Source organism: Chlorocebus sabaeus, chromosome 5 (assembly GCF_047675955.1).
Source record: "Chlorocebus sabaeus isolate Y175 chromosome 5, mChlSab1.0.hap1, whole genome shotgun sequence".
NCBI lineage: Eukaryota > Metazoa > Chordata > Mammalia > Primates > Cercopithecidae > Chlorocebus > Chlorocebus sabaeus.
The window spans coordinates 50,229,580-50,254,744 of NC_132908.1; the positions used below are offsets into that span (position 1 = coordinate 50,229,580).

The 25,165-nt window shown below is 49.4% G+C and overlaps 1 protein-coding gene and 1 pseudogene across 2 annotated transcripts; both read right to left on the bottom strand.

Annotated features, from left to right (window-relative positions):
• Window positions 1–315: 315 nt before the first annotated feature.
• On the bottom strand, window positions 316–16,204 carry LOC119627696 (uncharacterized). The gene is given in 21 exon segments (XM_073015721.1): window positions 316–747; window positions 1,446–1,588; window positions 1,944–2,093; window positions 2,595–2,691; window positions 3,335–3,460; window positions 4,438–4,553; window positions 4,851–5,047; window positions 5,697–5,816; window positions 6,026–6,457; window positions 7,261–7,425; window positions 8,133–8,195; window positions 8,688–8,806; window positions 10,554–10,574; window positions 10,869–11,010; window positions 11,340–11,398; window positions 12,816–12,975; window positions 12,977–13,110; window positions 13,199–13,249; window positions 13,512–13,541; window positions 14,342–14,470; window positions 16,121–16,204. Coding segments are annotated over 21 exon segments (2,964 nt in total). The 3' UTR covers window positions 316–321.
• Window positions 16,205–21,111: 4,907 nt separating this feature from the next.
• LOC103232839 (U3 small nucleolar ribonucleoprotein protein MPP10) lies at window positions 21,112–24,793 on the bottom strand (annotated as a pseudogene). The gene is made up of 4 exons (XR_005243923.2): window positions 24,705–24,793; window positions 22,354–23,041; window positions 21,863–22,016; window positions 21,112–21,351 (listed from the first exon to the last, which is right to left on the bottom strand). The product of XR_005243923.2 is annotated as a U3 small nucleolar ribonucleoprotein protein MPP10 (transcript).
• Window positions 24,794–25,165: the final 372 nt, after the last annotated feature.

The following is a 25,165-nucleotide window of genomic DNA, read 5'->3' on the forward strand; positions in this document are numbered from 1 at the left end:
GCTGCAGGGGACCCAGGTAATGGTCCCGCTGCTGCTGCAGACTCTGAGCCTCTTGGCTCTTCAGCTCTACCTGCAGGATAGATGTCAGGGTAGCTAGTGGCTGGCTTCCAGATTCTAGGCCCATAAACAGGGTAGCAAGGGCACTGTGGGACTCTGTTGCCTGCCCAGGTCCCTGGCCCCTGGCCCCTTCCTCCAGGCCTAAGTGACTGCCTCCCTTGCCTAGAGGCCATGCCTCCCTCCCCAGCCTCAAATCTCACACCCTACCTCCCACCATTCAAACTGCAGGCCACAAACTGGTGGAAAAGCAGAGGGAGCCAACCATCATCTGGTAATTTGTGGTGAGATCGTTCTGTATGATCTCCATGGTTTGCACACGCCTCCACCGGCTCCCTCCAGAGCTCGGCCTTCTGCCCCAGCTCCCCCAGCCTCTCCTCCAGCTCCTGCAGCTTCACCTCCTGCTCCTGCATCTTCTCCTGCTCCTGCAGCCTCACTTCCTGCTCCCACATCTCCTCCTCCTGCTTCTGCATCTTCTCCTCCTGCCTCCACATCTTCTCCTGCTTCCGCATCTTCGCCTCCTGCTCCCACAGCTTCTCCTCCTGCCTCCACATCTTCTCCTCCTGCTCCCGCATCTTCTCCTCCTGCTCCCGCATCTTCCCCTCCTGCCTCCACATCTTCTCCTCCTGCTCCCGCATCTTCTCCTCCTGCTGCCGCATCTTCTCCTCCTGCTCCCACATCTTCTCTTCCTGCCTATATATCTTCTCCTCCTGCTCCTTCTTCTCCAGCTCCTGCATCATCTCCTCCTACTCCCACAGCTTCTCCTCCTGCCTCCACATCTTCTCCTCCTGCTCCCGCATCTTCTCCTCCTGCCTCCACATCTTCTCCTGCTTCCGTATTTTCTCCTCCTGCTCATGCATCTTCTCCTCGTGCTCCTGTATTTTCTCCTCCTGCTCATGCATGTTCTCCTCCTGCTCCCGCATCTTCTCCTGCTCCCAAGCTTCTCCTACGGCTCCCGCATCTTCTCCTCCTGCTCCCGCATCTTCTCCTCCTGCTCCCACATCTTCTGCTCCTGCTCCCACAGCTTCTCCCCCTGCCTCCACATCTTCTCCTGCTCCCGTATTTTCTCCTCCTGCTCATGCATCTTCTCCTCCTGATCATGCATCTTCTCCTCCTGATCATGCATCTTCTCCTCCTGCTCCCGCATCTTCTCCTCCTGCTCCCACAGCTTCTCTTCCTGCCTCCATATCTTCTCCTTCTACTCCCGCAGCTTCTCCTCCTGCTCCAGCAGCTTCTCCTCCTGCCTCCACATCTTCTCCTCCTGCTCCTGCAGCTTCTCCTCCTGCCTACACAGCTTCTCCTCCTGCTCCCGCATCTTCTCCTCCTGCTCCCGAATCTTCTCCTCTTGCTCCCGAAGCTTCTCCACCTGCCTCCACATCTTCTCCTCTGGCTCCCGCAGCTTCTCCTCCTGCTCCCGCATCTTCTCCTCCTGCCTCCACATCTTCTCCTCCTGCTCCCGCATCTTCTCTTCCTGCCTCCACATCTTCTCCTCCAGCTCCAGCATCTTCTCCCCCTGCTCTCGCATCTTCTCCTCCTGTCTCCACAGCTTCTCCTCCTGCTCCAACAGCTTCTCCTCCTGCTCCCGCAGCTTCTCCTCCTGCTCCCGCATCTTCTCCTCCTGCCTCCAAAGCTTCTTCTCCTGCCTCCACATCCTCTCCTCCTGCTCCCGCATCTTCTCCTCCTGCCTCCACAGCTTCTCCTCCTGCTCCCGCAGCTTCTCCTCCTGCTCTTGTATCTTCTCCTCCTGCCTCCACAGCTTCTTACCTGCCTCCACATCTTCTCCTCCTGGTCCCGCATCTTCTCCTCTGCTCTCGCATCTTCTCCTCCTGCTCTCGCATCTTCTCCTCCTGCTCCCGCATCTTCTCCTCCTGCTCATGCATCTTCTCTACCTGCCTCCATATCTTCTCCTCCTGTTCCCGCATCGTCTCCTCCTGCTCCCGCAGCTTCTCCTCCTGCTCCCGCATCTTCTCCTCCTGCTCCCGCAGCTTCTCCTCCTGCCTCCACATCTTCTCCTCCTGCTCCCGTATTTTCTCCTCCTGCTCATGCATCTTCTCCTCGTGCTCCTGTATTTTCTCCTCCTGCTCATGCATGTTCTCCTCCTGCTCCCGCATCTTCTCCTCCTGTTCCCACAGCTTCTCTACTGCTCCCGCATCTTCTCCTCCTGCTCCCACAGCTTCTGCTCCTGTCTCCACATCTTCTCCTACTCCCGTATTTTCTCCTCTTGCTCATGCATCTTCTCCTCCTGCTCATCCATCTTCTCCTCCTGCTCATGCATCTTCTCCTCCTGCTCCCGCATCTTCTCCTCCTACTCCCACAGCTTCTCCTCCTGCCTCCACATCTTCTCCTCATGCTCCCGCATCTTCTCCTCTTGCTCTCGCATCTTCTACTCCTGCTCATGCATCTTCTCTTCCTGCCTCCATATCTTCTCCTCCTGCTCCCACATCTTCTCCTCCTGCTCCCGCAACTTCTCCTCCTGCTCCTGCATCTTCTCTTCCTGCTCCCGCATCTTCTCTTCCTGACTCCATATCTTCTCCTCCTGCTCCTTCTTCTCCTGCTCCCGCATCTTCTCCTGCTCCCACAGCTTCTCCTCCTGCCTCCACATCTTCTACTCCTGCTCCCGCATCTTCTCCTCCTGCTCTCGCATCTTCTCCTCCTGCCTCCTCATCTTCTCCTCCTGCTCCCGCATCTTCTCCTGCTCTCGCATCTTCTCTTCCTGCTCCCGCATCTTCTCCTCCTGCTCATGCATCTTCTCTTCCTGCTTCCATATCTTCTCCTCCTGCTCCCGCATCTTCTCCTCCTACTCCCGCAGCTTCTCCTCCTGCTCCCGCATCTTCTCCTCCTGCTCCCGCAGCTTCTCCTCCTGCCTCCACATCTTCTCCTCCTGCTCCCGCATCTTCTCCTCCTGCTCTCGCATCTTCTCCTCCTGCCTCCACAGCTTCTCCTCCTGCTCCAACAGCTTCTCCTCCTGCTCCCGCAGCTTCTCCTCCTGCTCCCGTATCTTCTCCTCCTGCCTCCACAGCTTCTTCTCCTGCCTCCACATCTTCTACTCCTGCTCCCGCATCTTCTCCTCTGCTCTCGCATCTTCTCCTCCTGCTCTCGCATCTTCTCCTCCTGCTCCCGCATCTTCTCCTCCTGCTAATGCATCTTCTCTTCCTGCCTCCATATCTTCTCCTCCTGCTCCCGCAGCTTCTCCTCCTGCTCCCGCATCTTCTCCTCTTGCTCTCGCATCTTCTCCTGCTCATGCATCTCCTCTTCCTGCCTCCATATCTTCTCCTCCTGCTCCCACATCTTCTCCTCCTGCTCCCGCAGCTTCTCCTCCTGCTCCCGCATCTTCTCTTCCTGCCTCCATATCTTCTCCTCCTGATCCCGCATCTTCTTCTCCTGCTCTCGCATCTTCTCCTCCTGCCTCAACAGCTTCTCCTCCTGCTCCAACAGCTTCTCCTCCTGCTCCCGCAGCTTCTCCTCCTGCTCTCGCATCTTCTCCTCCTGCCTCCACAGCTTGTCCTCCTTCTCCAAAGCTTCTCCTCCTGCTCCCACAGTTTCTCCTCCTGCTCCCGTATCTTCTCCTCCTGCCTCCACAGCTTCTTCTCCTGCCTCCATATCTTCTCCTCCTGCTCCCACAGCTTCTCCTCCTGCTCCCGCATCTTCTCCTCCTGCTCCCGCATCTTCTCTTCCTGCCTCCATATCTTCCCTCCTGCTCCTTCTTCTCCTGCTCCCGCATCATCTCCTCCTGCTCCCTCAGCTTCTCCTCCTGCCTCCACATCTTCTCCTCCTGCTCCCGCATCTTCTCCTCCTGCTCCCGCAGCTTCTCCTCCTGCCTCCACATCTTCTCCTCCTGCTCCCGCATCTTCTCCTCCTGCTCTCGCATCTTCTCCTCCTGCCTCCACAGCTTCTCCTCCTGCTCCAACAGCTTCTCCTCCTGCTCCCCCAGCTTCTCCTCCTGCTCTCGCATCTTCTCCTCCTGCCTCCACAGCTTCTTCTCCTGCCTCCACATCTTCTCGTCCTGCTCCCGCATCTTCTCCTCTGCTCTCGCATCTTCTCCTCCTGCTCTCGCATCTTCTCCTCCTGCTCCCGATTCTTCTCCTCCTGCTCATGCATCTTCTCTTCCTGCCTCCATATCTTCTCCTCCTCCTCCCGCATCTTCTCCTCCTGCTCTCGCATCTTCTACTCCTGCCTCCACAGCTTCTCCTCCTGCTCCCGCATCTTCTCCTCCTGCTCTCGCATCTTCTCCTCCTGCCTCCACAGCTTCTCCTCCTGCTCCAACAGCTTCTCCTGCTGCTCCCACAGCTTCTCCTCCTGCTCCCGTATCTTCTCCTCCTGCCTCCACAGCTTCTTCTCCTGCCTCCACATCTTCTCCTCCTGCTCCCGCATCTTCTCCTCTGCTCTCGCATCTTCTCCTCCTGCTCTCGCATCTTCTCCTCCTGCTCCCGCATCTTCTCCTCCTGCTAATGCATCTTCTCTTCCTGCCTCCATATCTTCTCCTCCTGCTCCCGCATCTTCTCCTCCTGCTCCCGCAGCTTCTCCTCCTGCTCCCGCATCTTCTCCTCTTGCTCTCGCATCTTCTCCTAATGCTCATGCATCTTCTCTTCCTGCCTCCATATCTTCTCCTCCTGCTCCCACATCTTCTCCTCCTGCTCCCGCATCTTCTCCTCCTGCTCTCGCATCTTCTCCTCCTGCCTCCACAGCTTCTCCACCTGCTCCAGCAGCTTCTCCTCCTGCTCCCGCAGCTTCTCCTCCTGCTCTCGCATCTTCTCCTCCTGCCTCCACAGCTTCTTCTCCTGCCTCCACATCTTCACCTCCTGCTCCCACATCTTCTCCTCCTGCTCTCGCATCTTCTCCTCCTGCTCCCGATTCTTCTCCTCCTGCTCATGCATCTTCTCTTCCTGCCTCCATATCTTCTCCTCCTCCTCCCGCATCTTCTCCTCCTGCTCCCGCATCTTCTCCTCCTACTCCCGCAGCTTCTCCTCCTGCTCCCGCATCTTCTCCTCCTGCTCTCGCATCTTCTCCTCCTGCCTCCACAGCTTCTCCTCCTGCTCCAACAGCTTCTCCTGCTGCTCCCACAGCTTCTCCTCCTGTTCCCGTATCTTCTCCTCCTGCATCCACAGCTTCTTCTCCTGCCTCCACATCTTCTCCTCCTGCTCCCGCATCTTCTCCTCTGCTCCCGCATCTTCTCCTCCTGCTCTCGCATCTTCTCCTCCTGCTCCCGCATCTTCTCCTCCTGCTAATGCATCTTCTCTTCCTGCCTCCATATCTTCTCCTCCTGCTCCCGCATCTTCTCCTCCTGCTCCCGCAGCTTCTCCTCCTGCTCCCGCATCTTCTCCTCTTGCTCTCGCATCTTCTCCTAATGCTCATGCATCTTCTCTTCCTGCCTCCATATCTTCTCCTCCTGCTCCCACATCTTCTCCTCCTGCTCCCGCATCTTCTCCTCCTGCTCTCGCATCTTCTCCTCCTGCCTCCACAGCTTCTCCTCCTGCTCCAGCAGCTTCTCCTCCTGCTCCCGCAGCTTCTCCTCCTGCTCTCGCATCTTCTCCTCCTGCCTCCACAGCTTCTTCTCCTGCCTCCACATCTTCACCTCCTGCTCCTTCTTCTCCTGCTCCCGCATCATCTCCTCCTGCTCCCACAGCTTCTCCTCCTGCCTCCACATCTTCTCCTCCTGCTCTCGCATCTTCTCCTCCTGCCTCCACAGCTTCTTCTCCTGCTCCCACAGCTTCTCCTCCTGCTCCCGCAGCTTCTCCTCCTGCTCCCGTATCTTCTCCTCCTGCCTCCACAGCTTCTTCTCCTGCCTCCACATCTTCCCCTCCTGCTCCCGCATCTTCTCCTCTCCTCTCGCATCTTCTCCTCCTGCTCTCGCATCATCTCCTCCTGCTCCCGCATCTTCTCCTCCTGCTAATGCATCTTCCCTTCCTGCCTCCATATCTTCTCCTCCTGCTCCCACATCTTCTCCTCCTGCTCCCGCAACTTCTCCTCCTACTCCTGCATCTTCTCTTCCTGCTCCCGCATCTTCTCTTCCTGACTCCATATCTTCTCCTCCTGCTCCTTCTTCTCCTGCTCCCGCATCATCTTCTCCTGCTCCCACAGCTTCTCCTCCTGCCTCCACATCTTCTACTCCTGCTCCCGCATCTTCTCCTCCTGCTCTCGCATCTTCTCCTCCTGCCTCCTCATCTTCTCCTCCTGCTCCCGCATCTTCTCCTGCTCTCGCATCTTCTCTTCCTGCTCCCGCATCTTCTCCTCCTGCTCATGCATCTTCTTTTCCTGCTTCCATATCTTCTCCTCCTGCTCCCGCATCTTCTCCTCCTACTCCCGCAGCTTCTCCTCCTGCTCCCGCATCTTCTCCTCCTGCCTCCACATCTTCTCCTCCTGCTCCCGCATCTTCTCCTCCTGCTCTCGCATCTTCTCCTCCTGCCTCCACAGCTTCCCCTCCTGCTCCAACAGCTTCTCCTCCTGCTCCCGCAGCTTCTCCTCCTGCTCCCGTATCTTCTCCTCCTGCCTCCACAGCTTCTTCTCCTGCCTCGACATCTTCTACTCCTGCTCCCGCATCTTCTCCTCTGCTCTCGCATCTTCTCCTCCTGCTCTCGCATCTTCTCCTCCTGCTCCCGCATCTTCTCCTCCTGCTAATGCATCTTCTCTTCCTGCCTCCATATCTTCTCCTCCTGCTCCCGCAGCTTCTCCTCCTGCTCCCGCATCTTCTCTTCCTGCCTCCATATCTTCTCCTCCTGCTCCTTATTCTCCGGCTCCTGCATCATCTCCTTCTACTCCCACAGCTTCTCCTCCTGCCTCCACATCTTCTCCTCCTGCTCCTGCATCTTCTCCTCCTGCCTCCACATCTTCTCCTGCTCCCGTATTTTCTCCTCCTGCTCATGCATCTTCTCCTCGTGCTCCTGTATTTTCTCCTCCTGCTCATGCATGTTCTTCTCCTGCTCCCGCATCTTCTCCTCCTGCTTCCACAGCTTCTCCTCCTGCTCCCGCATCTTCTCCTCCTGCTCCCGTATCTTCTCCTCCTGCTCCCACATCTCCTCCTGCTCCCACAGCTTCTCCTCCTGCCTCCACATCTTCTCCTCCTGCTCCTGCATCTTCTCCTCCTGCTCCCGCATCTTCTCCTCCTGCTCCCACAGCTTCTCCTCCTGCCTCCACATCTTCTCCTGCTCCCGTATTTTGTCCTCCTGCTCATGCATCTTCTCCTCCTGCTCCCGCATCTTCTCCTCCTGCTCCCACAGCTTCTCCTCCTGCCTCCACAGCTTCTCCTCCTGCTCCCGCATCTTCTCCTCCTGCTCTCGCATCTTCTCCTCCTGCTCCCGCATCTTCTCCTCCTGCTCCCGCAGCTTCTCCTCCTGCCTCCACATCTCCTTCTGCTCCCGCATGTTCTCCTCCTGCCTCCACAGCTTCTCCTCCTGCTCCAACAGCTTCTCCTCCTTCTCCTGCAGCTTCTCCTCCTGCTCCCGTATCTTCTCCCCCTGCCTCCACAGCTTCTCCTCCTGCCTCCACATCTTCTCCTCCTGCTCCCGCATCTTCTCCTCTGCTCTCGCATCTTCTCCTCCTGCTCCCGCATCTTCTCCTCCTGCTCATGCATCTTCTCTTCCTGCCTCCATATCTTCTCCTCCTGCTCCTCCTCCTCCTGCTCCCGCATCATCTCCTCCTGCTCCCATAGCTTCTCCTCCTGCCTCCACATCTTCTCCTCCTGCTCCCGCATCTTCTCCTCCTGCTCCCGCATCTTCTCCTCCTGCTCTCGCATCTTCTCCTCCTGCCTCCACAGCTTCTCCTCCTGCTCCCACAGCTGCTCCTTCTGCTCCCGCAGCTTCTCCTCCTGCCTCCACAGCATCTCCTCCTGCCTCCACAGCATCTCCTCCTGCCTCCACATCTACTCCTCCTGCTCCTGCATCTTCTCCTCCTGCTCTCGCATCTTCTCCTCCTGCTTTCGCATCTTCTCCTCCTGCTCCCGCATCTTCTCCTCCTGCTCATGCATCTTCTCTTCCTGCCTGCATATCTTCTCCTCCTGCTCCCGCAGCTTCTCCTCCTGCTCCCGCATCTTCTCTTGCTGCTCCCGCATCTTCTCCTCCTGCCTCCGTATCTTCTCCTCCTGCTCCCGTAGCTTCTCCTCCTGCTCCCGCAGCTTCTCTTCCTGCTCCCGCATCTTCTCTTCCTGCCTCCATATCTTCTCCTCCTGCTCCTTCTTCTCCTGCCTCCACATCATCTCTTCCTGCTCCCGCATCATCTCCTCCTGCCTCCACATCTTCTCCTCCTGCCTTCACATCTTCTCCTCCTGCTCCCGCATCTTCTCCTCCTGCCCCCGCATCTTCTCCTCCTGCCCCCGCATCTTCTCCTCCTGCCCCCGCATCTTCTCCTCCTGCTCCCGCATCTTCTCCTGCTCCCGCATCTTCTCCTCCTGCTCCCACAGCTTCTCCTCCTGCCTCCACATCTTCTCCTGCTCCCGTATTTTGTCCTCCTGCTCATGCATCTTCTCCTCCTGCTCCTGCATCTTCTCCTCCTGCTCCCGCAGCTTCTCCTCCTGCCTCCACAGCTTCTCCTCCTGCTCCCGCATCTTCTTCTCTTGCTCCCGTATTTTCTGCTTCTGCTCATGGATCTTCTCCTCCTGCTCATGCATCTTCTCCTCCTGCTCATGCGTCTTCTCCTCCTGCTCCCGCATCTTCTCCTCCTGCTCCCGAAGCTTCTCCTCCTGCCTCCACATCTTCTCCTCCTGCTCCCGAAGCTTCTCCTCCTGCTCTCGCATCTTCTCCTCCTGCCTCCACATCTTCTCCTCCTGCTCCCGCATCTTCTCCTCCTGCTCCTGCATCTTCTCCTCCTGTTCCCGCATCTTCTCTTCCTGCCTCCATATCTTCTCCTCCTGCTCCTTATTCTCCGACTCCTGCATCATCTCCTTCTACTCCCACAGCTTCTCCTCCTACCTCCACATCTTCTCCTCCTGCTCCCGCATCTTCTCCTCCTGCCTCCACATCTTCTCCTGCTCCCGTATTTTCTCCTCCTGCTCATGCATCTTCTCCTCGTGCTCCTGTATTTTCTCCTCCTGCTCATGCATGTTCTTCTCCTGCTCCCGCATCTTCTCCTCCTGCTTCCACAGCTTCTCCTCCTGCTCCCGCATCTTCTCCTCCTGCTCCCGTATCTTCTCCTCCTGCTCCCACATCTCCTCCTGCTCCCACAGCTTCTCCTCCTGCCTCCACATCTTCTCCTCCTGCTCCCGCATCTTCTCCTCCTGCTCCCGCATCTTCTCCTCCTGCTCCCACAGCTTCTCCTCCTGCCTCCACATCTTCTCCTGCTCCCGTATTTTGTCCTCCTGCTCATGCATCTTCTCCTCCTGCTCCCGCATCTTCTCCTCCTGCTCCCACAGCTTCTCCTCCTGCCTCCACAGCTTCTCCTCCTGCTCCCGCATCTTCTCCTCCTGCTCTCGCATCTTCTCCTCCTGCTCCCGCATCTTCTCCTCCCGCTCATGTGTCTTCTCCTCCTGCTCCTGCGTCTTCTCCTCCTGCTCCCGCAGCTTCTCCTCCTGCCCCCGCATCTTCTCCTCCTGCTCCCGCATCTTCTCCTCCTGCTCCCGCATCTTCTCCTCCTACTCCTGAAGCTTCTCCTCCTGCCTCCACATCTTCTCCTCCTGCTCCTGCAGCTTCTCCTCGTGCTCCCAGAGCTTCTCCTCCTGCCTCCACATCTTCTCCTGCTCCCGTATTTTCTCCTCCTGCTCCCGCATCTTCTCCTCCTGCTCCCGCATCTTCTCCTCCTGCTCCCGAAACTTCTCCTCCTGCCTCCACATCTTCTCCTCCTGATCCCGCAGCTTCTCCTCCTGCCTCCACATCTTCTCCTCGTGCTCCCGCAGCTTCTCCTCCTGCCTCCACAGCTTCTCCTCCTGCTCCCGCATCTTCTCCTCCTGCTCCCGCATCTTTTCCTCCTGCCTCCACAGCTTCTCCTCCTGCTCCCGCAGCTTCTCCTCCTGTTCCCGCAGCTTCTCCTCCTCCTCCCGCAGCTTCTCTTCCTGCCTCCATATCTTCTCCTCCTGCTCCTCCTTCTCCTACTCCCGCATCATCTCCTCCTGCTCCCACAGTTTCTCCTCCTGCCTCCACATTTTCTCCTGCTCCCGTATCTTCTCCTCCTCCTCATGCATCTTCTCTTCCTGCCTCCACATCTTCTCCTGCTCCCATATTTTCTCCTCCTGCTCGTGCATGTTCTCCTGCTCCCACATCTTCTCCTCCTGCTCCCAAAGCTTCTCATCCTGCCTCCACCTCTTCTCCTCCTCCTCCCGCATCTTCTCCTCCTGCTCCCGCAACTTCTCCTGCTCATGCATCTTCTCTTCCTGCCTCCATATCTTCTCCTCCTGCTCCCGCATCTTCTCCTCCTGCTCCCACAGCTTCTCCTCCTGCCTCCACAACTTCTCCTCCTGTTGCTGGTTCATGTGGTTCCACAACTCGTTCTCTTCCACCTGGGCTTGCAGCTCTGCTGCCACACTCTCCAGCTCCTTACACAGGTGGTCAGCATCCGCCTGCAGCTGCTGCTTGAACAGTGAAAATGTTGGTTTGAACCTCAGAAGGAAAAAGACTCATGAGCTAGCGATATAAATGTAATCTATAAAATAATGGTTTTCATCCAAAATCCTTTAAAAAAAAATTTTTAAGCCCTAACTCTGAGATTCTGATATCCCAGGCAGGGCCCCAATTTGTATATTTTTAGCACACTCTAGAGGATTCTATGCAGGAGAAGAACAAGGACCCAAATTTTTGAGCTCCTGGCTGGACCTCCCCATAACCTGCATGATCCCTAGACCAAGGTCCCAGCCGGATGGGGCTCCCACAACCCCCGGGGCTGCAGCCACTCGCCTGTGGCAGTAGGAGCTTGGCCCTCTCCAGCTTTCTTTTTAGCTCCTTTACGTTGAGCTGGATCTCAGACTTTTCAGATTCTACAAGTCGAAGTTTTTCTAGCAGTTCGGCATTTTTCTCCTTCAGCTCCTCATTGGTTATGCTATGGCCAGAGGCAGTAGAGAAAGGAATGAATGAAGAACAGAAAGGACCACTTTGGTGATGAACCCTCTACTTTTGCCCCACAACCATAGAACCGTGGCATTGGAAGGGACCCCAGGAATTAAAAGTCCCGGGTGGCAGGCCAGAGAGAAGACATGAGTTGCCTGAGGCTACCCATGAGTCAGTGGCACAGCTGGCACTAAAGCTTCCCTGCACACACATGAAAACCTGTGTGAGCCTCTCACCATGCTCACCTGTACCCCCCACCTCCCAGCACACCACCCATGCTAAGGGCCTCCAGACCTCCCATCCCACCTTCCCCCATCCTACATGTTTCTGTACAGCTCCAAACTCAGGGCGTCCCTCTCCTTTGTTAACTCCTTGATGTACTGCAAATAGAGACAGGTGAAGTCAGGACACAGCAGGCAGAGGAGCAGCTGGCCAACCGGGAACAACAGCTCTCGTGACTACTCCACAGTAACACTTCCTCACTCCCAACCACACCTCACATGTTCTCAAGGCATTTCCAAGCCCATGGTCTCATTTGCTTTTCTTTCTTTGTTTTGTTTCTGTCTTTTCTTTTTGTTTTTTTTTTGTTTGTTTGTTTTGTTTTGTTTTTTGAGGCAGAGTTTCGCTCTTGTTGCCCTGGCTGGAGTGCAATGGCGCAATCTCGGCTTACCACACCCTCTGCCTCCCAGGTTCAAGCGATTCTCCTGCCTCAGCCTCCCAAGTAGCTGGGATTACAGTCATGTGCCACCACACCCAGCTAATTCTGTATTTTTAGTAGAGATGGGGTTTCTCCATATTGGTCAGTCTAGTCTTGAACTCCTGACCTCAGGTGATACGCACGCCTCAGCCTCCCAAAGTGCTAGGATTACAGGCGTGAGTCAGAGCACCGGCCCTCATTTGTTTTTCAAAGAACTCAGTAAAGGTGGAAGAGACAGGGAAAGAGATTGAATTTATAGCTGGCTAACAGGGGCCCAGAGAGATCAGATAATATTGCTATTGTTATTACTGTTATTGCTACCACTGTTGGAACCTTTACTGAGTGCTTCACCAGGCACTGCGCTAACAGTCCCATTTAATTCTCACAACCTCCATAGGTGATGGTTACCATTATTACCTCTATTGTGTAGATGAAAAACGTGGGGTATTAAAGGTTAAGTGCTTGCCTAAGATCACTTAGAGCTGGGATTTCAACACCCAGGTATATCTGATTCTCTAAGCCCATTCTTTCACCGAGGGTAGGGGCACAGACAAGGAGGAGGAAATTAATCTTTTATTGACTTTTTAAAAGGATGATACATTCCCATAGTGCAAAACTCAGAAAGTACAGAAGGGAAATATCTCCCCCACAACACTGTTCCTCTCTCCTGAGTTTTTTATGAATCCTTACAAACATGTTTTATGTATATTACCATAATACATACACACACACATGCGTGCTCCCTCTCTCAACACAGATAATAACATACTCAAGATACTCTTCCGTACCTTTATGGTACAAGTACCCTAACCACCACTTAGGCCACCACTTGTGGCCAAGGCCACAGCCAAGTATGGGCAGGGCAGGCACTTGGCCTCCGAGCTCTCTATCCAGTGCTCGCTCCCCACAGTACCCCCCAACTCACCCACAGCAGCCGACTCAGCCCCCGTCTGCCTCTAACCACCACACACAAAAAGCAGCAAGAAATGGCCATGCTACCTTCTGGGCAGGACACTCCATCCTACAGAAGGGACCTTTAGGCTCACTCCTCCATCTGCGAAGCCAGGGTCCCAGGGGACAGGGCAGGTGGTTGGACTCACCCTGTCCACCTTCTTCTTCTGGGTAATGACAGCAAAGAGAGACCGCTCTAACTCTCCTGCAAACTTCCATGAATCATGCGGGCAGCTGACCAGATCCCTGGACTCTCCTGGAATGGGAGACATTCAGATGCGGCCCAAAGGACTCCCCCTAAAGGCCTGTCAAATGCCAGGTTGAAGGATGACAGGGTGCCAGATTCCCACCTTCCAACTGCTGGGCAGCATGCTGGCTGTAATAGAGTGCCGTCCGAAGCTCACTTTTCTGATATGTAAGGATTCGTATGGTATGAACCTGGGCCTTTGGGAGAAAAGACAAGCAAGTGCTGAAAGAGAAGTGAAGAAACATTCTCCAGAGGACAGGAGGGAACTTCACACCCTCCACTCACCTCTAGCTCCCTCCTTAGGGCTTCCTGATATTGCAGGCTTGCCTTCTTTTTCTATAGAAAGAGGAAGACAGAGCTCTTCCTAGGGGGAGGCAGAGATGGCACAGCAAGAGACATGCCCCCAGAATGGCACCACTGCCCCAGGACAGGCCCACCCATGGGACCAGGTTATCAGGGATCCTGTGGGGATGGGGTGGAATCTGGGGGGTGAGCCTTCTTCCTCAGGCTGGGAGTGGGCGGGATGAGACTGGGGCCTCTACATCTGAGTGTCCCCCCAAACCCAGCAGTCATGTCATGAGCAAACAAATCACGTTACTTCTTCCAGCTGAGCTCGGTTCTGTTGTTTCTGTGGGGAGAGTCAAAGGAAGGTGACTGAGGGTGGCCCCCTCGACTCTATTCCCCAGGCCAGGAAGCGATAGGCAGGGGCCAGGAATGGATTTTAAAGGCGAAGTTCTCAGACCCAATGGGAACACGAACTGGTAAACTCTCCTCAACTCCCAAAGAAAAAGGATTTGGGTCTTTGTTGGTTTTTGCCCATAGCCACAGAACTGAAAGTGTGAAACCAGATTCTCTCAAAAAGACAGTAACATAAACCTTCAGAGATGGAGTGTGAGAAAAGCCCACCCTTCTGCCAGCTTGTGATTTAGAAAGGTGCAATCATTCAACAAACACTGACTGAGCACATACCGACCAGGGATGGTTCTTCACAGCAAGGATATAGGACGGAAAAGGCAGACAGGAGCCCTTGGCCCCGAGGTTTCCATTCTAGTGGGCCTTCAACTCTCAGACTCTCAGAGCTAACAGAAACCTCTGATACTCTCTAACTACTTCAGGAAATGCAAGCCCAAGAAGGAGAGTTTACAGCAGGCCCTGGACTGGGGATTAACATAAAAACAACAATGACAAATCTCATTTAAACTTCACAAATGTAAGTAAAACAATACTACTCCTATTTTACAGAAGTGAAAAGACAGGCCCAAAGGGCTCAAGCAATTTGCCCTAAATCATATCCCTAGCAGATGGAGAGGTAAGATTCGAACCCAGAATTCTTAAGCAGTACCTGGCAGTTCTTTCAGAATCTTAACAATTACCCTCCACCACCCGTTGGGCCCTCTGTCCCTAGGAGCCTGGCCAGCCAAGACCCACATCCTCAGGTGAGTGGCAACCACCAGAAGTGGTTGTCCCAGGGTTAGTGCCATTATTTGTTTTCTTCTTTTTGGTGTCGGTTGCTCCTTTACCAACACTAGGGTTGGTCTGGGGATGATAGTCTCTCAACTGTGTAAAGGAAGAGCAGTGATACTCATGAGCACTACAAGCTCCTACAGTCACATCCGGCTTTACAGTTTATACAAAATACTATTATAGAGCATCCGATTTAATGCCACCAACAACTGTAGAAAGTGTTGTCACAATCACTTAGTGACAGAGGGATTGATACTACGGCTGAAGAAAAGGCAATGATGGAACTTAAACACAGTCTTCTGACTCTGAGTTCCAGGATTTTGCCACAAATCAGCAACTGCCAGGGACCAAAACCAGAGGCAGAGGTAGAAAAGCAAATATTAAACAGGCAGGAACTGTACATTGTGTGGTTTACAGTCAAATATCCTCACACATCTGTTAGTGTGAAGAAGTGCACTAAAACCTCTCAAGCTTTTACATCAATGTATCCTCATGGCAGAAGACAGCCTTTCTGTTAAATCTGAGAATTTAACAGAAAGAGGACAACCCAACCCTCATTTCAGGGACAAGTCTTGTATACTCATAGATCTATGTGACTGTCATCCCTAAGTACATTAATGTTTTCTCTCTCAATAGAATCAAGGGAAACTGATGCTTCAGAAAGATGCCCCATATTTATCCTGTGACACTCAAAGCGCCCCAGGTTGAGATGAGATGAGGAAGATTCAAGCTGTCAAGTTCAGTTTCCCAAGATCTGTTCCACAGAAGATAAGCAGATCTCACTCTAGAAACTACTGACTGAGGGGCCCTCTGGTCCCAGAACAATGGAGAATTCAAATCTGAGGTGGAGAACTCAGAAACAATGTTAAAGTTCCTCCAGAGAGTAGAGCCTGGGAGAAAACCAAACCAAACCCAGTCTCCCATTGCCACCCAGAGACACTGTCAACGTGTTGAGCTCATAGGGGAGGTGTAGGCTTTTCACACTGTCAATGTGTGTGTGTTAAGGAAGTAAGGCAGCTTGAAACCTCTCTCTCCTAGGTCCCACAGTCCCATTCCCCTTCCAGCTGGAAATCTGTGCTGCAACCAGAGGAACTAGAAATGACAAGAACACTTAGGGTACTGGGTCCTAAGACCAAAGGCCAGTCTGGTGGCAGTAATGACAGTTTCTAGAGGGGCTGTGACATCACTACATTCCACTCCTTGGTGGAGTGGCCGGGGGGACACAAGAGTGCAATGCCCAAGTTGTCACTTTGAGATTGGGGAGGGGGTCACAGGATTGGGACCCAGGTCCTTGGACGCGCGAGCCCATAGAGCCCACGGAGGTCAGGCTTGGGGCGGTGGGAGGTGAGGGCCAAGTATGGAGCAGGGAGCCTCAGGAGTCACCTGCCCGAAGTCACCCTGGGGCAACTGGTGAGGGCAGGTTCTGGGGCACCCAGGTCCTTGGAGACGTGAGCCCAAAAAGCCCAGGGTGCTCGGGTTTGGGGTAGCAGGAGATAAGGGTGGAGTACGGAGTGGGAAGCTCCAGGAGTCACCAGCTCAAAGTCGCCCTGGGGTGACTGGCGAGGGCAGGGGCAGGACTCACGAGGGGGGTGGGCTGGCTGACAAGATTTTGGTTTGGTGAGTCCAGAGGCACTGGGGGGCCCAGCCCAGTGTGCTTCAGGAGTGGCACGGACTCTGGCAGCAGTTTGGCTGTCAGAGGGGGCCTGGGGCTGGGTTGGGGTGCTGCAACCTGGTGCATTTTACCTTTTCCTTGGCCTCAGCCAATTTGCCCTTTCGGGTTTCTTTGGACATCACCGGACGGGTAGGAAGGTAGGGTTGGGGCCACATCAGCACAATCCAGGCGAGGACAACTATACACCTCCAGTCACCTACACGTAGCTGTGTGACTGAGCCAGAGGCCGCGTAACCAGGGCTGCACTAGAATGCAGAATAGGGGTGTGGCCTTAATGCTTCAAGCCCATTGGTCGATGAGAAAGATGAAAGGGAAAGGAGGCGTGGCCAGACAGCAGCACGTCATGAAGGACCTGTGATGTCACAGGGAAAGCCACTCCATGCAACTGCTGTCCCCGCCCACTCCCAGAGAGGGGCGGGGCTGGCTTTCACTTTAAAAACTTTAAAACTTTATTACCTCAATTGAGGTACGAATCCTATTAAAATGGAAATTTTATAGTGTGCTTGATGATTGTTAAAGCAGACTATATTATCCAACATTCCAATAAGATAAAATAATCACAATGATTTCTCTTTTTTGGAAAAACTTTCTCTGATTCTTCTACATTATTGTTAAGTTAAAAAATAAAAAAAAAAAAAACATGTCTAATATCTTTAAAAACACAAAACTTTTGAGCCAGGCATGGTGGCTCATGCCTGTAATCCCAGCACTTTGGGAGGCTGGGATGGTCTCACCAGAGTTCAGGAGTTCAAGACCAGCCTGGCCAACATGATGAAACCCTGTCTCTACTAAAAATACAAAACTAGCTGGGCATGGTGGCAGGTGCCCGTTATCCCAGCTACTTGGGAAGCTGAGGCAGGAGAATCCCTTGAACTTGGGAGAAGGAGGTTGCAGTGTGCCAAAATCATGCCACTGCACTTCAACCTGGGCTACAGAAGGAGACTCTGTCTCTAAGTACATACATACATACATACATATATACATACACACACACACACACACACACACAGAGCTTTCCATTTAATAAGCACTCAAAGTTCTTTGTAAGTTTAAAACAAATACAGGACCCTTCTAAAGTAAGGCTAAATGCTAAGTGATGGGGGAGAGAAAAAGGACATAAATAACTCCTACTCTCATGAGGTTAATCACTAAATCCTATTTTTCTAGAATCACCCGGCCTCTCTAAGCCCTGCAAATGAAACTGAATTTCTCACTCAACACTTGGCTATGACTTGCAATGATGAAAACCAAGAATTGTGTTATGTCACTGTGTATTGCTTGTTACCTGAGATCAAGGGTTGACTTTTTCATGATTTGCTCCATTACCTGTGTGCTTCTTATCCCAGACCAAACTAAGCTTTTTCTATAGTTCTACAATTTCCAGTTAGTATATAAGAGTGGTTCTCAAAAATATAGTCTCTGGACCAGGAGCACCTGGGAACTTCTTATAAATGTAAATTATCAGGCCCAACCCTAGACCTGGTGAATCAGAAACTCTGGAGTAGGGCCCAGCAATCCGTGTTGCAATAAGCCCTCCAGGTGTTCAGGAACCTCTGGCATGCAGCAGGTAGAAAAATGTGTTTCCTTCTGTAGGTCCAAAGCCAAGAATACAATATGTTCTGTCTCGATATGAAACAATGGCATGCAATTAAAAGACATAAATCTCCTTCCTACTTCCACCCTCCAGCCAGTGTGTTTTATTTTTATGAGTTCAACAAGAAAACGAGTAGCAATCAGAGATTTCATCTAAAAAGTATATTTACAGGCATCAGTTCTCATTCATCCTGATCTCATCCAGTATCATTTATGTCCTCTTACATCTAAAGTTTTAGAAAAGGATCTTCACAATGTAAGACTCAGGCACACACTTCTATGATAAAAGACCAAGTAGATCTGAATGTCCAAACTTACTAGAGAAGAAAAGTGGAATCACTGGCTATATTTTCAAATTGCATTCAATAGGAAATTAAAGTTTTGAATTTTTTTCACCTTCATCCTTCCAAGTTAATAGAATTAAACCAGAATACTCCATTCTTCCAAAGCCTCTAGCAAGGCAAAGTTTTACTGTATTACTTCTTGCTTTTCAATGGATATAAAGCAGAGTCCTGGTAGGCACATTTTGTATACCTGCGAAGATGCAAAACTAAACAGTTCCCTCTGTTCGATATTGAAACAAAAGTCCTGTAAACCTCAGATGGTGAGTGTAACACTTCAGCACTAGCACAAAAGCCTCAAATATAAAAAGATACCAAGAACACCACTAGCAAACAAAAGTAAGCTCTTGGCCGGGAGCAATAGTTCACGCCTGTACTCCCAGAATATTGGCAAGCCAAGGTGGGGTAAGTCAGGAGTTCAAGATCAGCCCGGGCAGCATAGCAAATTCACATCTCTACAAAAAAATGTAAAAATTAGCTGGGCATGGCGGCACACACCTGCAGTCCTAGAGCTACCCGGGAGGGTGAGGTGGGAAAATCGCTTGAGCCCAGGAGTTTGAGGCTGCAGTAGCTAAGATCATGCCACTGCACTCCAGTTGGGGTGACAGAGTGAGATCTAGATACTACATTCTGTCCTGCTCCTGTTTCAACTAAAACCACTAAGTTAAAATGTTTTCATTCAGCAGGATAAAAATTAAGTGAAATATGACTTTGGTGCTTTGCTAGCAAAAAGTAAATAAAGTGAAATGACAAATTACTTATTGGGAGAAAGTATTTGTAACCTCAATGACAGATAAAAGGTTTATATCTTTAGCCTATAAAGAAATCTTTAAAATTACTCAGAAAAAAAAAATGAATGATTTCCAGCAGAAAATGAGCAATGGAGAAACCAGCACTTCCCACAAGAATAAAAATGGTCCATGAGCATATGAAAAAGATTCAAAAGCACTAGAAATCAAAGAAATGTAATGAAAACAATGAGATTTTCTGCTGAAAGACCAGCAAAGATGACAAATGGAAGGGGAACCTGGAGCTCTGTCCCTGTTGATGGGAGCATAAACTCAACCAATTCTCCTACAGGATCATTTGAACATTTCTTTTAAAAATCCTAAAACTGTTTTATATTATTTTCCTCTAGAAATTCTACTTCTACGAATTCAGTAAAAAATCCTTACTCGAGTCCATTAAAATATATAAAGAAAGAAATTCACCTCTGGGGTGGCAATAATTTACTTAACATGCATCCAGCTGTTAAAAATGATGATGCCAGGATGTATTTCTGCCATAGAAGCATGCTTAAAATATAGTAAGTGACAAAAGACCATATATTATGATTTTACTTTTTAAAATGTTTATATGCATAAAAAGTATAAAAAGCAACAAACCAGAATGTTTTGAGTGGCAAAATTAAAGATTTTTCTTTATATTTTGTCATCCAAATTGTTACAAAAAGAATGTGATTTCCTTTGTAATCAGGGAGAAGTGTTATTTTCATTTATTTATATTTACATTTCTTTTCTTTTTCTCTTTTTTCTCCTGTATGTATCCCATGTAGGCTAGAGAGCTGAAATCCCTGCCCCTTGAGGGAAATCAGCCCATTTTCAGGACGTGCAGTACACAAAGCTGCCACATCTTCCCTTTATTTTTTTAGTTTTATTGATTGATTGATTGATTGATTTTGAGATGGAGTCTCACCCTGCTGCCCAGGCTGGAGTACAGTAGCACATCTCAGCTCACTGCAACCTCCATCTCCCAAGTTCAAGCGGTTCCCCTGCCTCAGCCTCCCGAGTAGCTGGGACTACAGGCATGCACCACCATGCTCAGCCAATTTTTGTATTTTTAGTAGAGAGGGAATTTCACCATCTTGGACAGACTGGTCTCAAACTCCTGACCTCAAGTGATCCATCTGCCTTGGCCTCCCAAAGTGCTGGGATTACAGGCATAAGTCACTGTGCCTGGCCTGTCATATTATTTCTAAAAATTTCAGTGACATTTCAATTAAGTTAAATTTAATTCTTACTGACCTGATCCCTTATCCTCTGTTTAATGATAGCTTCCAGTTGAAAGGTGTTTCCTCTGTAATCACAGGCACTAAAGGAGATGCAACATGTATTCATTAGGTAGATATCCACCAAACCACTGATTCTCGCATTGTCGTCCTTAGACACTCAGCATCGGCAACATGGGGGAACTTGTTAGACATGCAAATTCCTGGGCCAGCCCCACACCTCCTGAATCAGAAAGTGGGGAAGAGGGACAGCTATCTGTGCTTTAATAAGCCTTGAGATGCTCCCTGAAGTTTGAAAACTACAGAACTAGAATATATATGGTAGTAAGTGCTCATACTCTACCCAAGATACCTAGGGACCCTTCCCCTCTTTTCCATTCTCTTTTCCATTGAAATAAAATGAGAGCTCATTTTGACTTAATGGGTATAAGAAAGAAGGCAATGAGATGACCAGGGTTTCAAGTTAAGAGTTCAAAATTTAATCAGTGGACAGTGACAGGATGCAAGCCTTCTAAACAGATTACTGCAAGAAAGCTGATCATAATCTATACATTAGGTTGCAATGAGCTGAGATCGTGCAACTGTACTCCAGCCCGCACAACAGAGCGAGACTCTGTCTCAGAAAAAAAAAAAAAAAAAATTAGGGATACTAAAATGAAAACATTAGTGTTTGGAGAGAAAACCAAATGGATAAAGTGAATTGATATTAGAAAAATAAGAGAATTCTGTAAGGTAGCTGAAAAAGCTGGCATTTTATTCACTGAAGTCATAATTGTTGTCTTTTAGAAGTTAGAGATAATAAAAATTTGAGTTTAGAGTAGTGTGTGAGTTCCACAATCATGTCAAGCATATTAAAAATTCCTTAAATTCCTTTTTTTTTTTTTTCAGAGTCTTGTTCTGTCACCCAGGCTGGAGTGCGGTGGCGTGATCTCGGCTCACTGCAAGCTCTGCCTCCGGGGTTCACGCCATTCTCCTGCCTCAGCCTCCCAAGTAGCTAGACTGCAGGCGCCCGCTGCCATGCCCCACTAATTTTTTGTATTTTTTAGTAGAGACGGGGTTTCCCCGTGTTAGCCAGAATGGTCTTGATCTCCTGACCTTGTGATCCGCCCACCTCCGCCTCCCAAAATGCTGGGATTACAGGTATGAGCCACCGCACCTGGTGTAAAATGTCCTTAAATTCCTAATTACTTTTTCCTGTCTTTTTTCAAAACAGGATTTAACTTCATCAGAATTTTTCTTTACATTTAAAACACCTGCATCTTCAGTTGTGTCATGATATGGCAAAGTAAAGGTCACTCTCTTCAAGCTTTATTTACATTGTTTACTGTCTTCCCTTTCTTCCAGGTCATCATCTTCATTCCTACACTACCAAAACTCTGATAAAAAGGAAGAAACTGTTTTCCATTAGAAAAACAAAGGAAGCATATTTTCCCTTAATAAAGTTCTTTTATATGCCTAATGCAACCAAATACTCAGCACTTCCAAAATCATTCAGTTATTGAAGAAGAGAAGGTATCGTTTAAGTGAAATACTACATAAGAAACAGAACAAAAAGCGTCTAATATATAGAAAATAAATTATTCATCAATCTATAACACAAACCTCCTAGCTCACAAAAATAACGGGATTTTTGGGGCACAAAACCAAATCAAAGTTCCTGGTAAGAAAGGTTTGATTGTTACTGCCAGTAATATTTTTCTTCATTAAGTGATCTTTAATGTCCCTTTAAATCCAGTGACTTTCCTCTGGCTATCTTGAGAATATCTGATAGGAGAGTATCTAACTTCTTAAACGTATCTGAAAACCACAAGTACAAACACATGATTGGGCAATTCTAGCTCACAATGTAAAGGATGGTTCAAAATACTCACATTTCAGAAATGCTTAGTTCTTCTGCTGCTTCTTCAGCAATTTCATCATCTTGTTTGAACCCAGCTCATCATCATGATCACTTGCTGTGTCTTCATCACTTTCAACTGGATCAAAAAAATCTTTGTACCTCACATTTCTGGAACTTTCATCTGACTAAAATAAAAAGATTTTTAAAACTATTAATTAGGAATAGAAAAATACATCATTAACACATGCATATATATTTGTATGTATACTGTATGTCTGCATTACTTTCTAACTTAATAACACTACAAGTCAAAAACAGTTACTAGGTGAAATTGGCAACTAAAAACACTACCATAAAACTATTATAAGAACAACTGTAACATAAACTGAATGGAAGTACAGATTCATGTATAACCGATTGAGTATAATATTTCTTAGCTCTAAATCTTCTAAATACATATCTCCTAGAAAAACAGAACAAAAGCTAATTTGAAGAGGAAAGTGCTCTCTCCTCTCTCAAAACTTTACCTTAAGTATTTTTACTTCCAAACAGTCCCCCTTCATCTTCACCAGAATCAATATCTTCAAAAAAAAAAAATCAGTATCTTCCACCTCATCATCATTATCATCTTTTCGTTCCTCTTCTTTTTCTGTTTTCTAAATAGGCCTCCATTTCAGAGAGTTGGGAGAATTTCTCGTCTACTGTGGACTTTTCTCTTGGTTTTCCAAGTCCTTTGTTTTGCACCTTGCTCTGCTGTTCCAATCTGTTGATATCAAAGTCAAGGTCAGAATCCACATCACTGAAAGCTGGGCTTTTCCTCAGTTCAAATTTGTTGAGTTTTTAGCTTTCTTACCCACCTCAGGATTGTAACCACCCATATCTGACACTTCCTCTTTCTCCTCTAAATCTTCTAGGTCCTCCTGGCCACCAGCCTCTGTCTCTGAACCAGCCTCTTCACGCTTCTGTTCTTCACTCTCTGGGAGAAGACTGATATCTTCATCTGCGTTTCACTAACTGCATTTTGGAAGTGTTGTAAAATTGGTTCATTTCGCATTTCCAGTTGTTGTAAAGTCTGCTCATCATCAAAACTTTCTATCACAAGTTTTTATAAAGGGCTTCCACGGATCCCACTATTCTCTAATTAATTTTATTAAAGTCATAAAGTACTTTTGTTAAAGAAGTGAACTTTGATGCCAGTCCATCTTGAATCCTATTGGGAGGAATTAAATGAGATTTAGAATTATAGGTAATAATTTCACAGCCCTCTTAATTAAAAGAAAAATAAAAACTCCAACTCTTCTGTAAAATCAAATTTGAATGAAGTGTAAGTATAGATGCTGGCCCCAACAACATATAAGCTGATGAGCCACAATGATATATAAAACCTGTCAACCAAGGATTTGTGAATCAGCTGTATAGATTTTAGGCAGGAAAAGCATTATAAATCGACTTACTTGGAGATATATAGTGAATTAGCCTTAAATTATCAACTCTGCCACATTATACATCACTCCATTCATTCATTCATTCCCTTATTTCTTCAGTGATCAACATTTGCTTTGGCTACAGTGGTCAAGGAAAACCTCTCTTAGATGTGACATCTCAGATGAAACCTACAGATAAGGATAGTCTCATACAGATTGGGTAACATGTATTCCAGGCAGAAGAAATAGCAAGAACAAATTCTCTAAGATGCAATTGAGTTTGGTAAGCCAAAGGAATAAAAAAATGAGCATGGCTAGAGTGTGATGGAGGCAGAAGGCGAAGCTGGAGAGACTGAAGGGAGCCAAATTCTGCAGGGCTCAAGGGAAAGAGTTTGCCATTTTAAGTGTAATAAGAAAACATGAGAAGATTTTAAGCAGAAGGACGAAATGATGATTTACACGAAGGAAGAAGAAAGGGAGGAAGGAGGAGGAGGAAAGTAGAGTGATTAGAAGGTTGATGCAGCATCCCAGGCAAAGGATGATGGTGATTTAAGCTGGAGTTAGAGCAGTGAATATGCTGAGTACAGTTTAGAGGTAGAACTGACAGGATTGCTAAGGAATTAGATACAGAATAAGAGAAAAATGAAGACATCAAAATAGCAGCCTAGTTTTATGTGTGAGCAACTGGAAAGACAGAACTGCCATTTACTGCGATAGGCAAGGCTTGAGTGGTGGAGCATGGGGAAAGGACTTCAGGGGATGGCAGAGTACAGGTGGGTAGAAACAACATTCTACTCTATTTTGGACACAGTGAATTTGCGATGTTGAAGGTACCAAAATTTAAGAAATTGTTAAAAGCCTTACAGTGCGGATATCCCAGTTGTGTGCTACTGAATTCCAACTAAGCTCAGTCTGTAGTTGCTGTGAGCCAGGGACTCAAAGGAGAGGTTGGAGTTAAATGAGTCATAATTTTACAGATCATATTTGAAGTTCTTCAACAAAGTACGCATAAAACGCTTGTGCACGAAACAGACATGAAAGTTCTAATTCTCAAGAAGCTTAGTTGGGGTGGACAAACAAGTGACAAATATGTACTTTCAATAAAGTATGACAGTAAACACTGAGTGCCTTAGGAGCACATAGGCGGAAGGAGAAACCAACACAGTTCGTGGGGCGGGGGGGCAGTAATAAGCCTCAAGGGGAGCTTCTAGGCGTTAATAACTGAGGTTAGGTTCATTTCAATAACATTCAACTGAGAGAGCCATACTGTAAAAATTTTGAACCGTTTTGAAAATTTTGATAGCCTAGGAAAGTATAAACTCTGAAATGTGGGGAAAAGTGGTTTACATTTCCCCTTACCTTCCCTCAGCTCCACAATTTGCCAGGAGTCTGCAACTCGCGTCCACGTGCGACCCCAGTCCCACCCGAGCTCGGGATCTGCGCACTTACGTGAGGATGCACTGGTGCCAGCCGGTGGCTTTGCCGACCTCTGTGAGACACCGCTCCAGGGTCTGTCAGCGCCAGGCCCGCGGGGCCATGGCTGTCTGCTACTCTGGACACAAGCTGCAAACAAGACGAGAGAGCCGCTAGGAAACGCACAGCAAGGATGCGCCTAGCACAACTTGGAGCTCAGAGTGGAAAGTTCAGGGCTCGCAGGTTCCGGACTCACCCCCAGCGGGAGCCAATGGCAGCGCAAGCGCTTTCGCGTGTGCAGGGGGGCGGGAAACAAAAATTGCCACTGGTCAACTTAAGCGCCTTTGAACTGTCCCCAAACTTCGTTTTGTACTTTTCAGGGGCCCACAAGGGATGGCGCCTCTTGGCTCTAATTTCTGCTTTAGGTATAGTGGGTGTGTTATATGCAGTAGGAAATCAGCGGCCTTCGCCACGCCCCCTGCCGGGTGGGGGTCTCC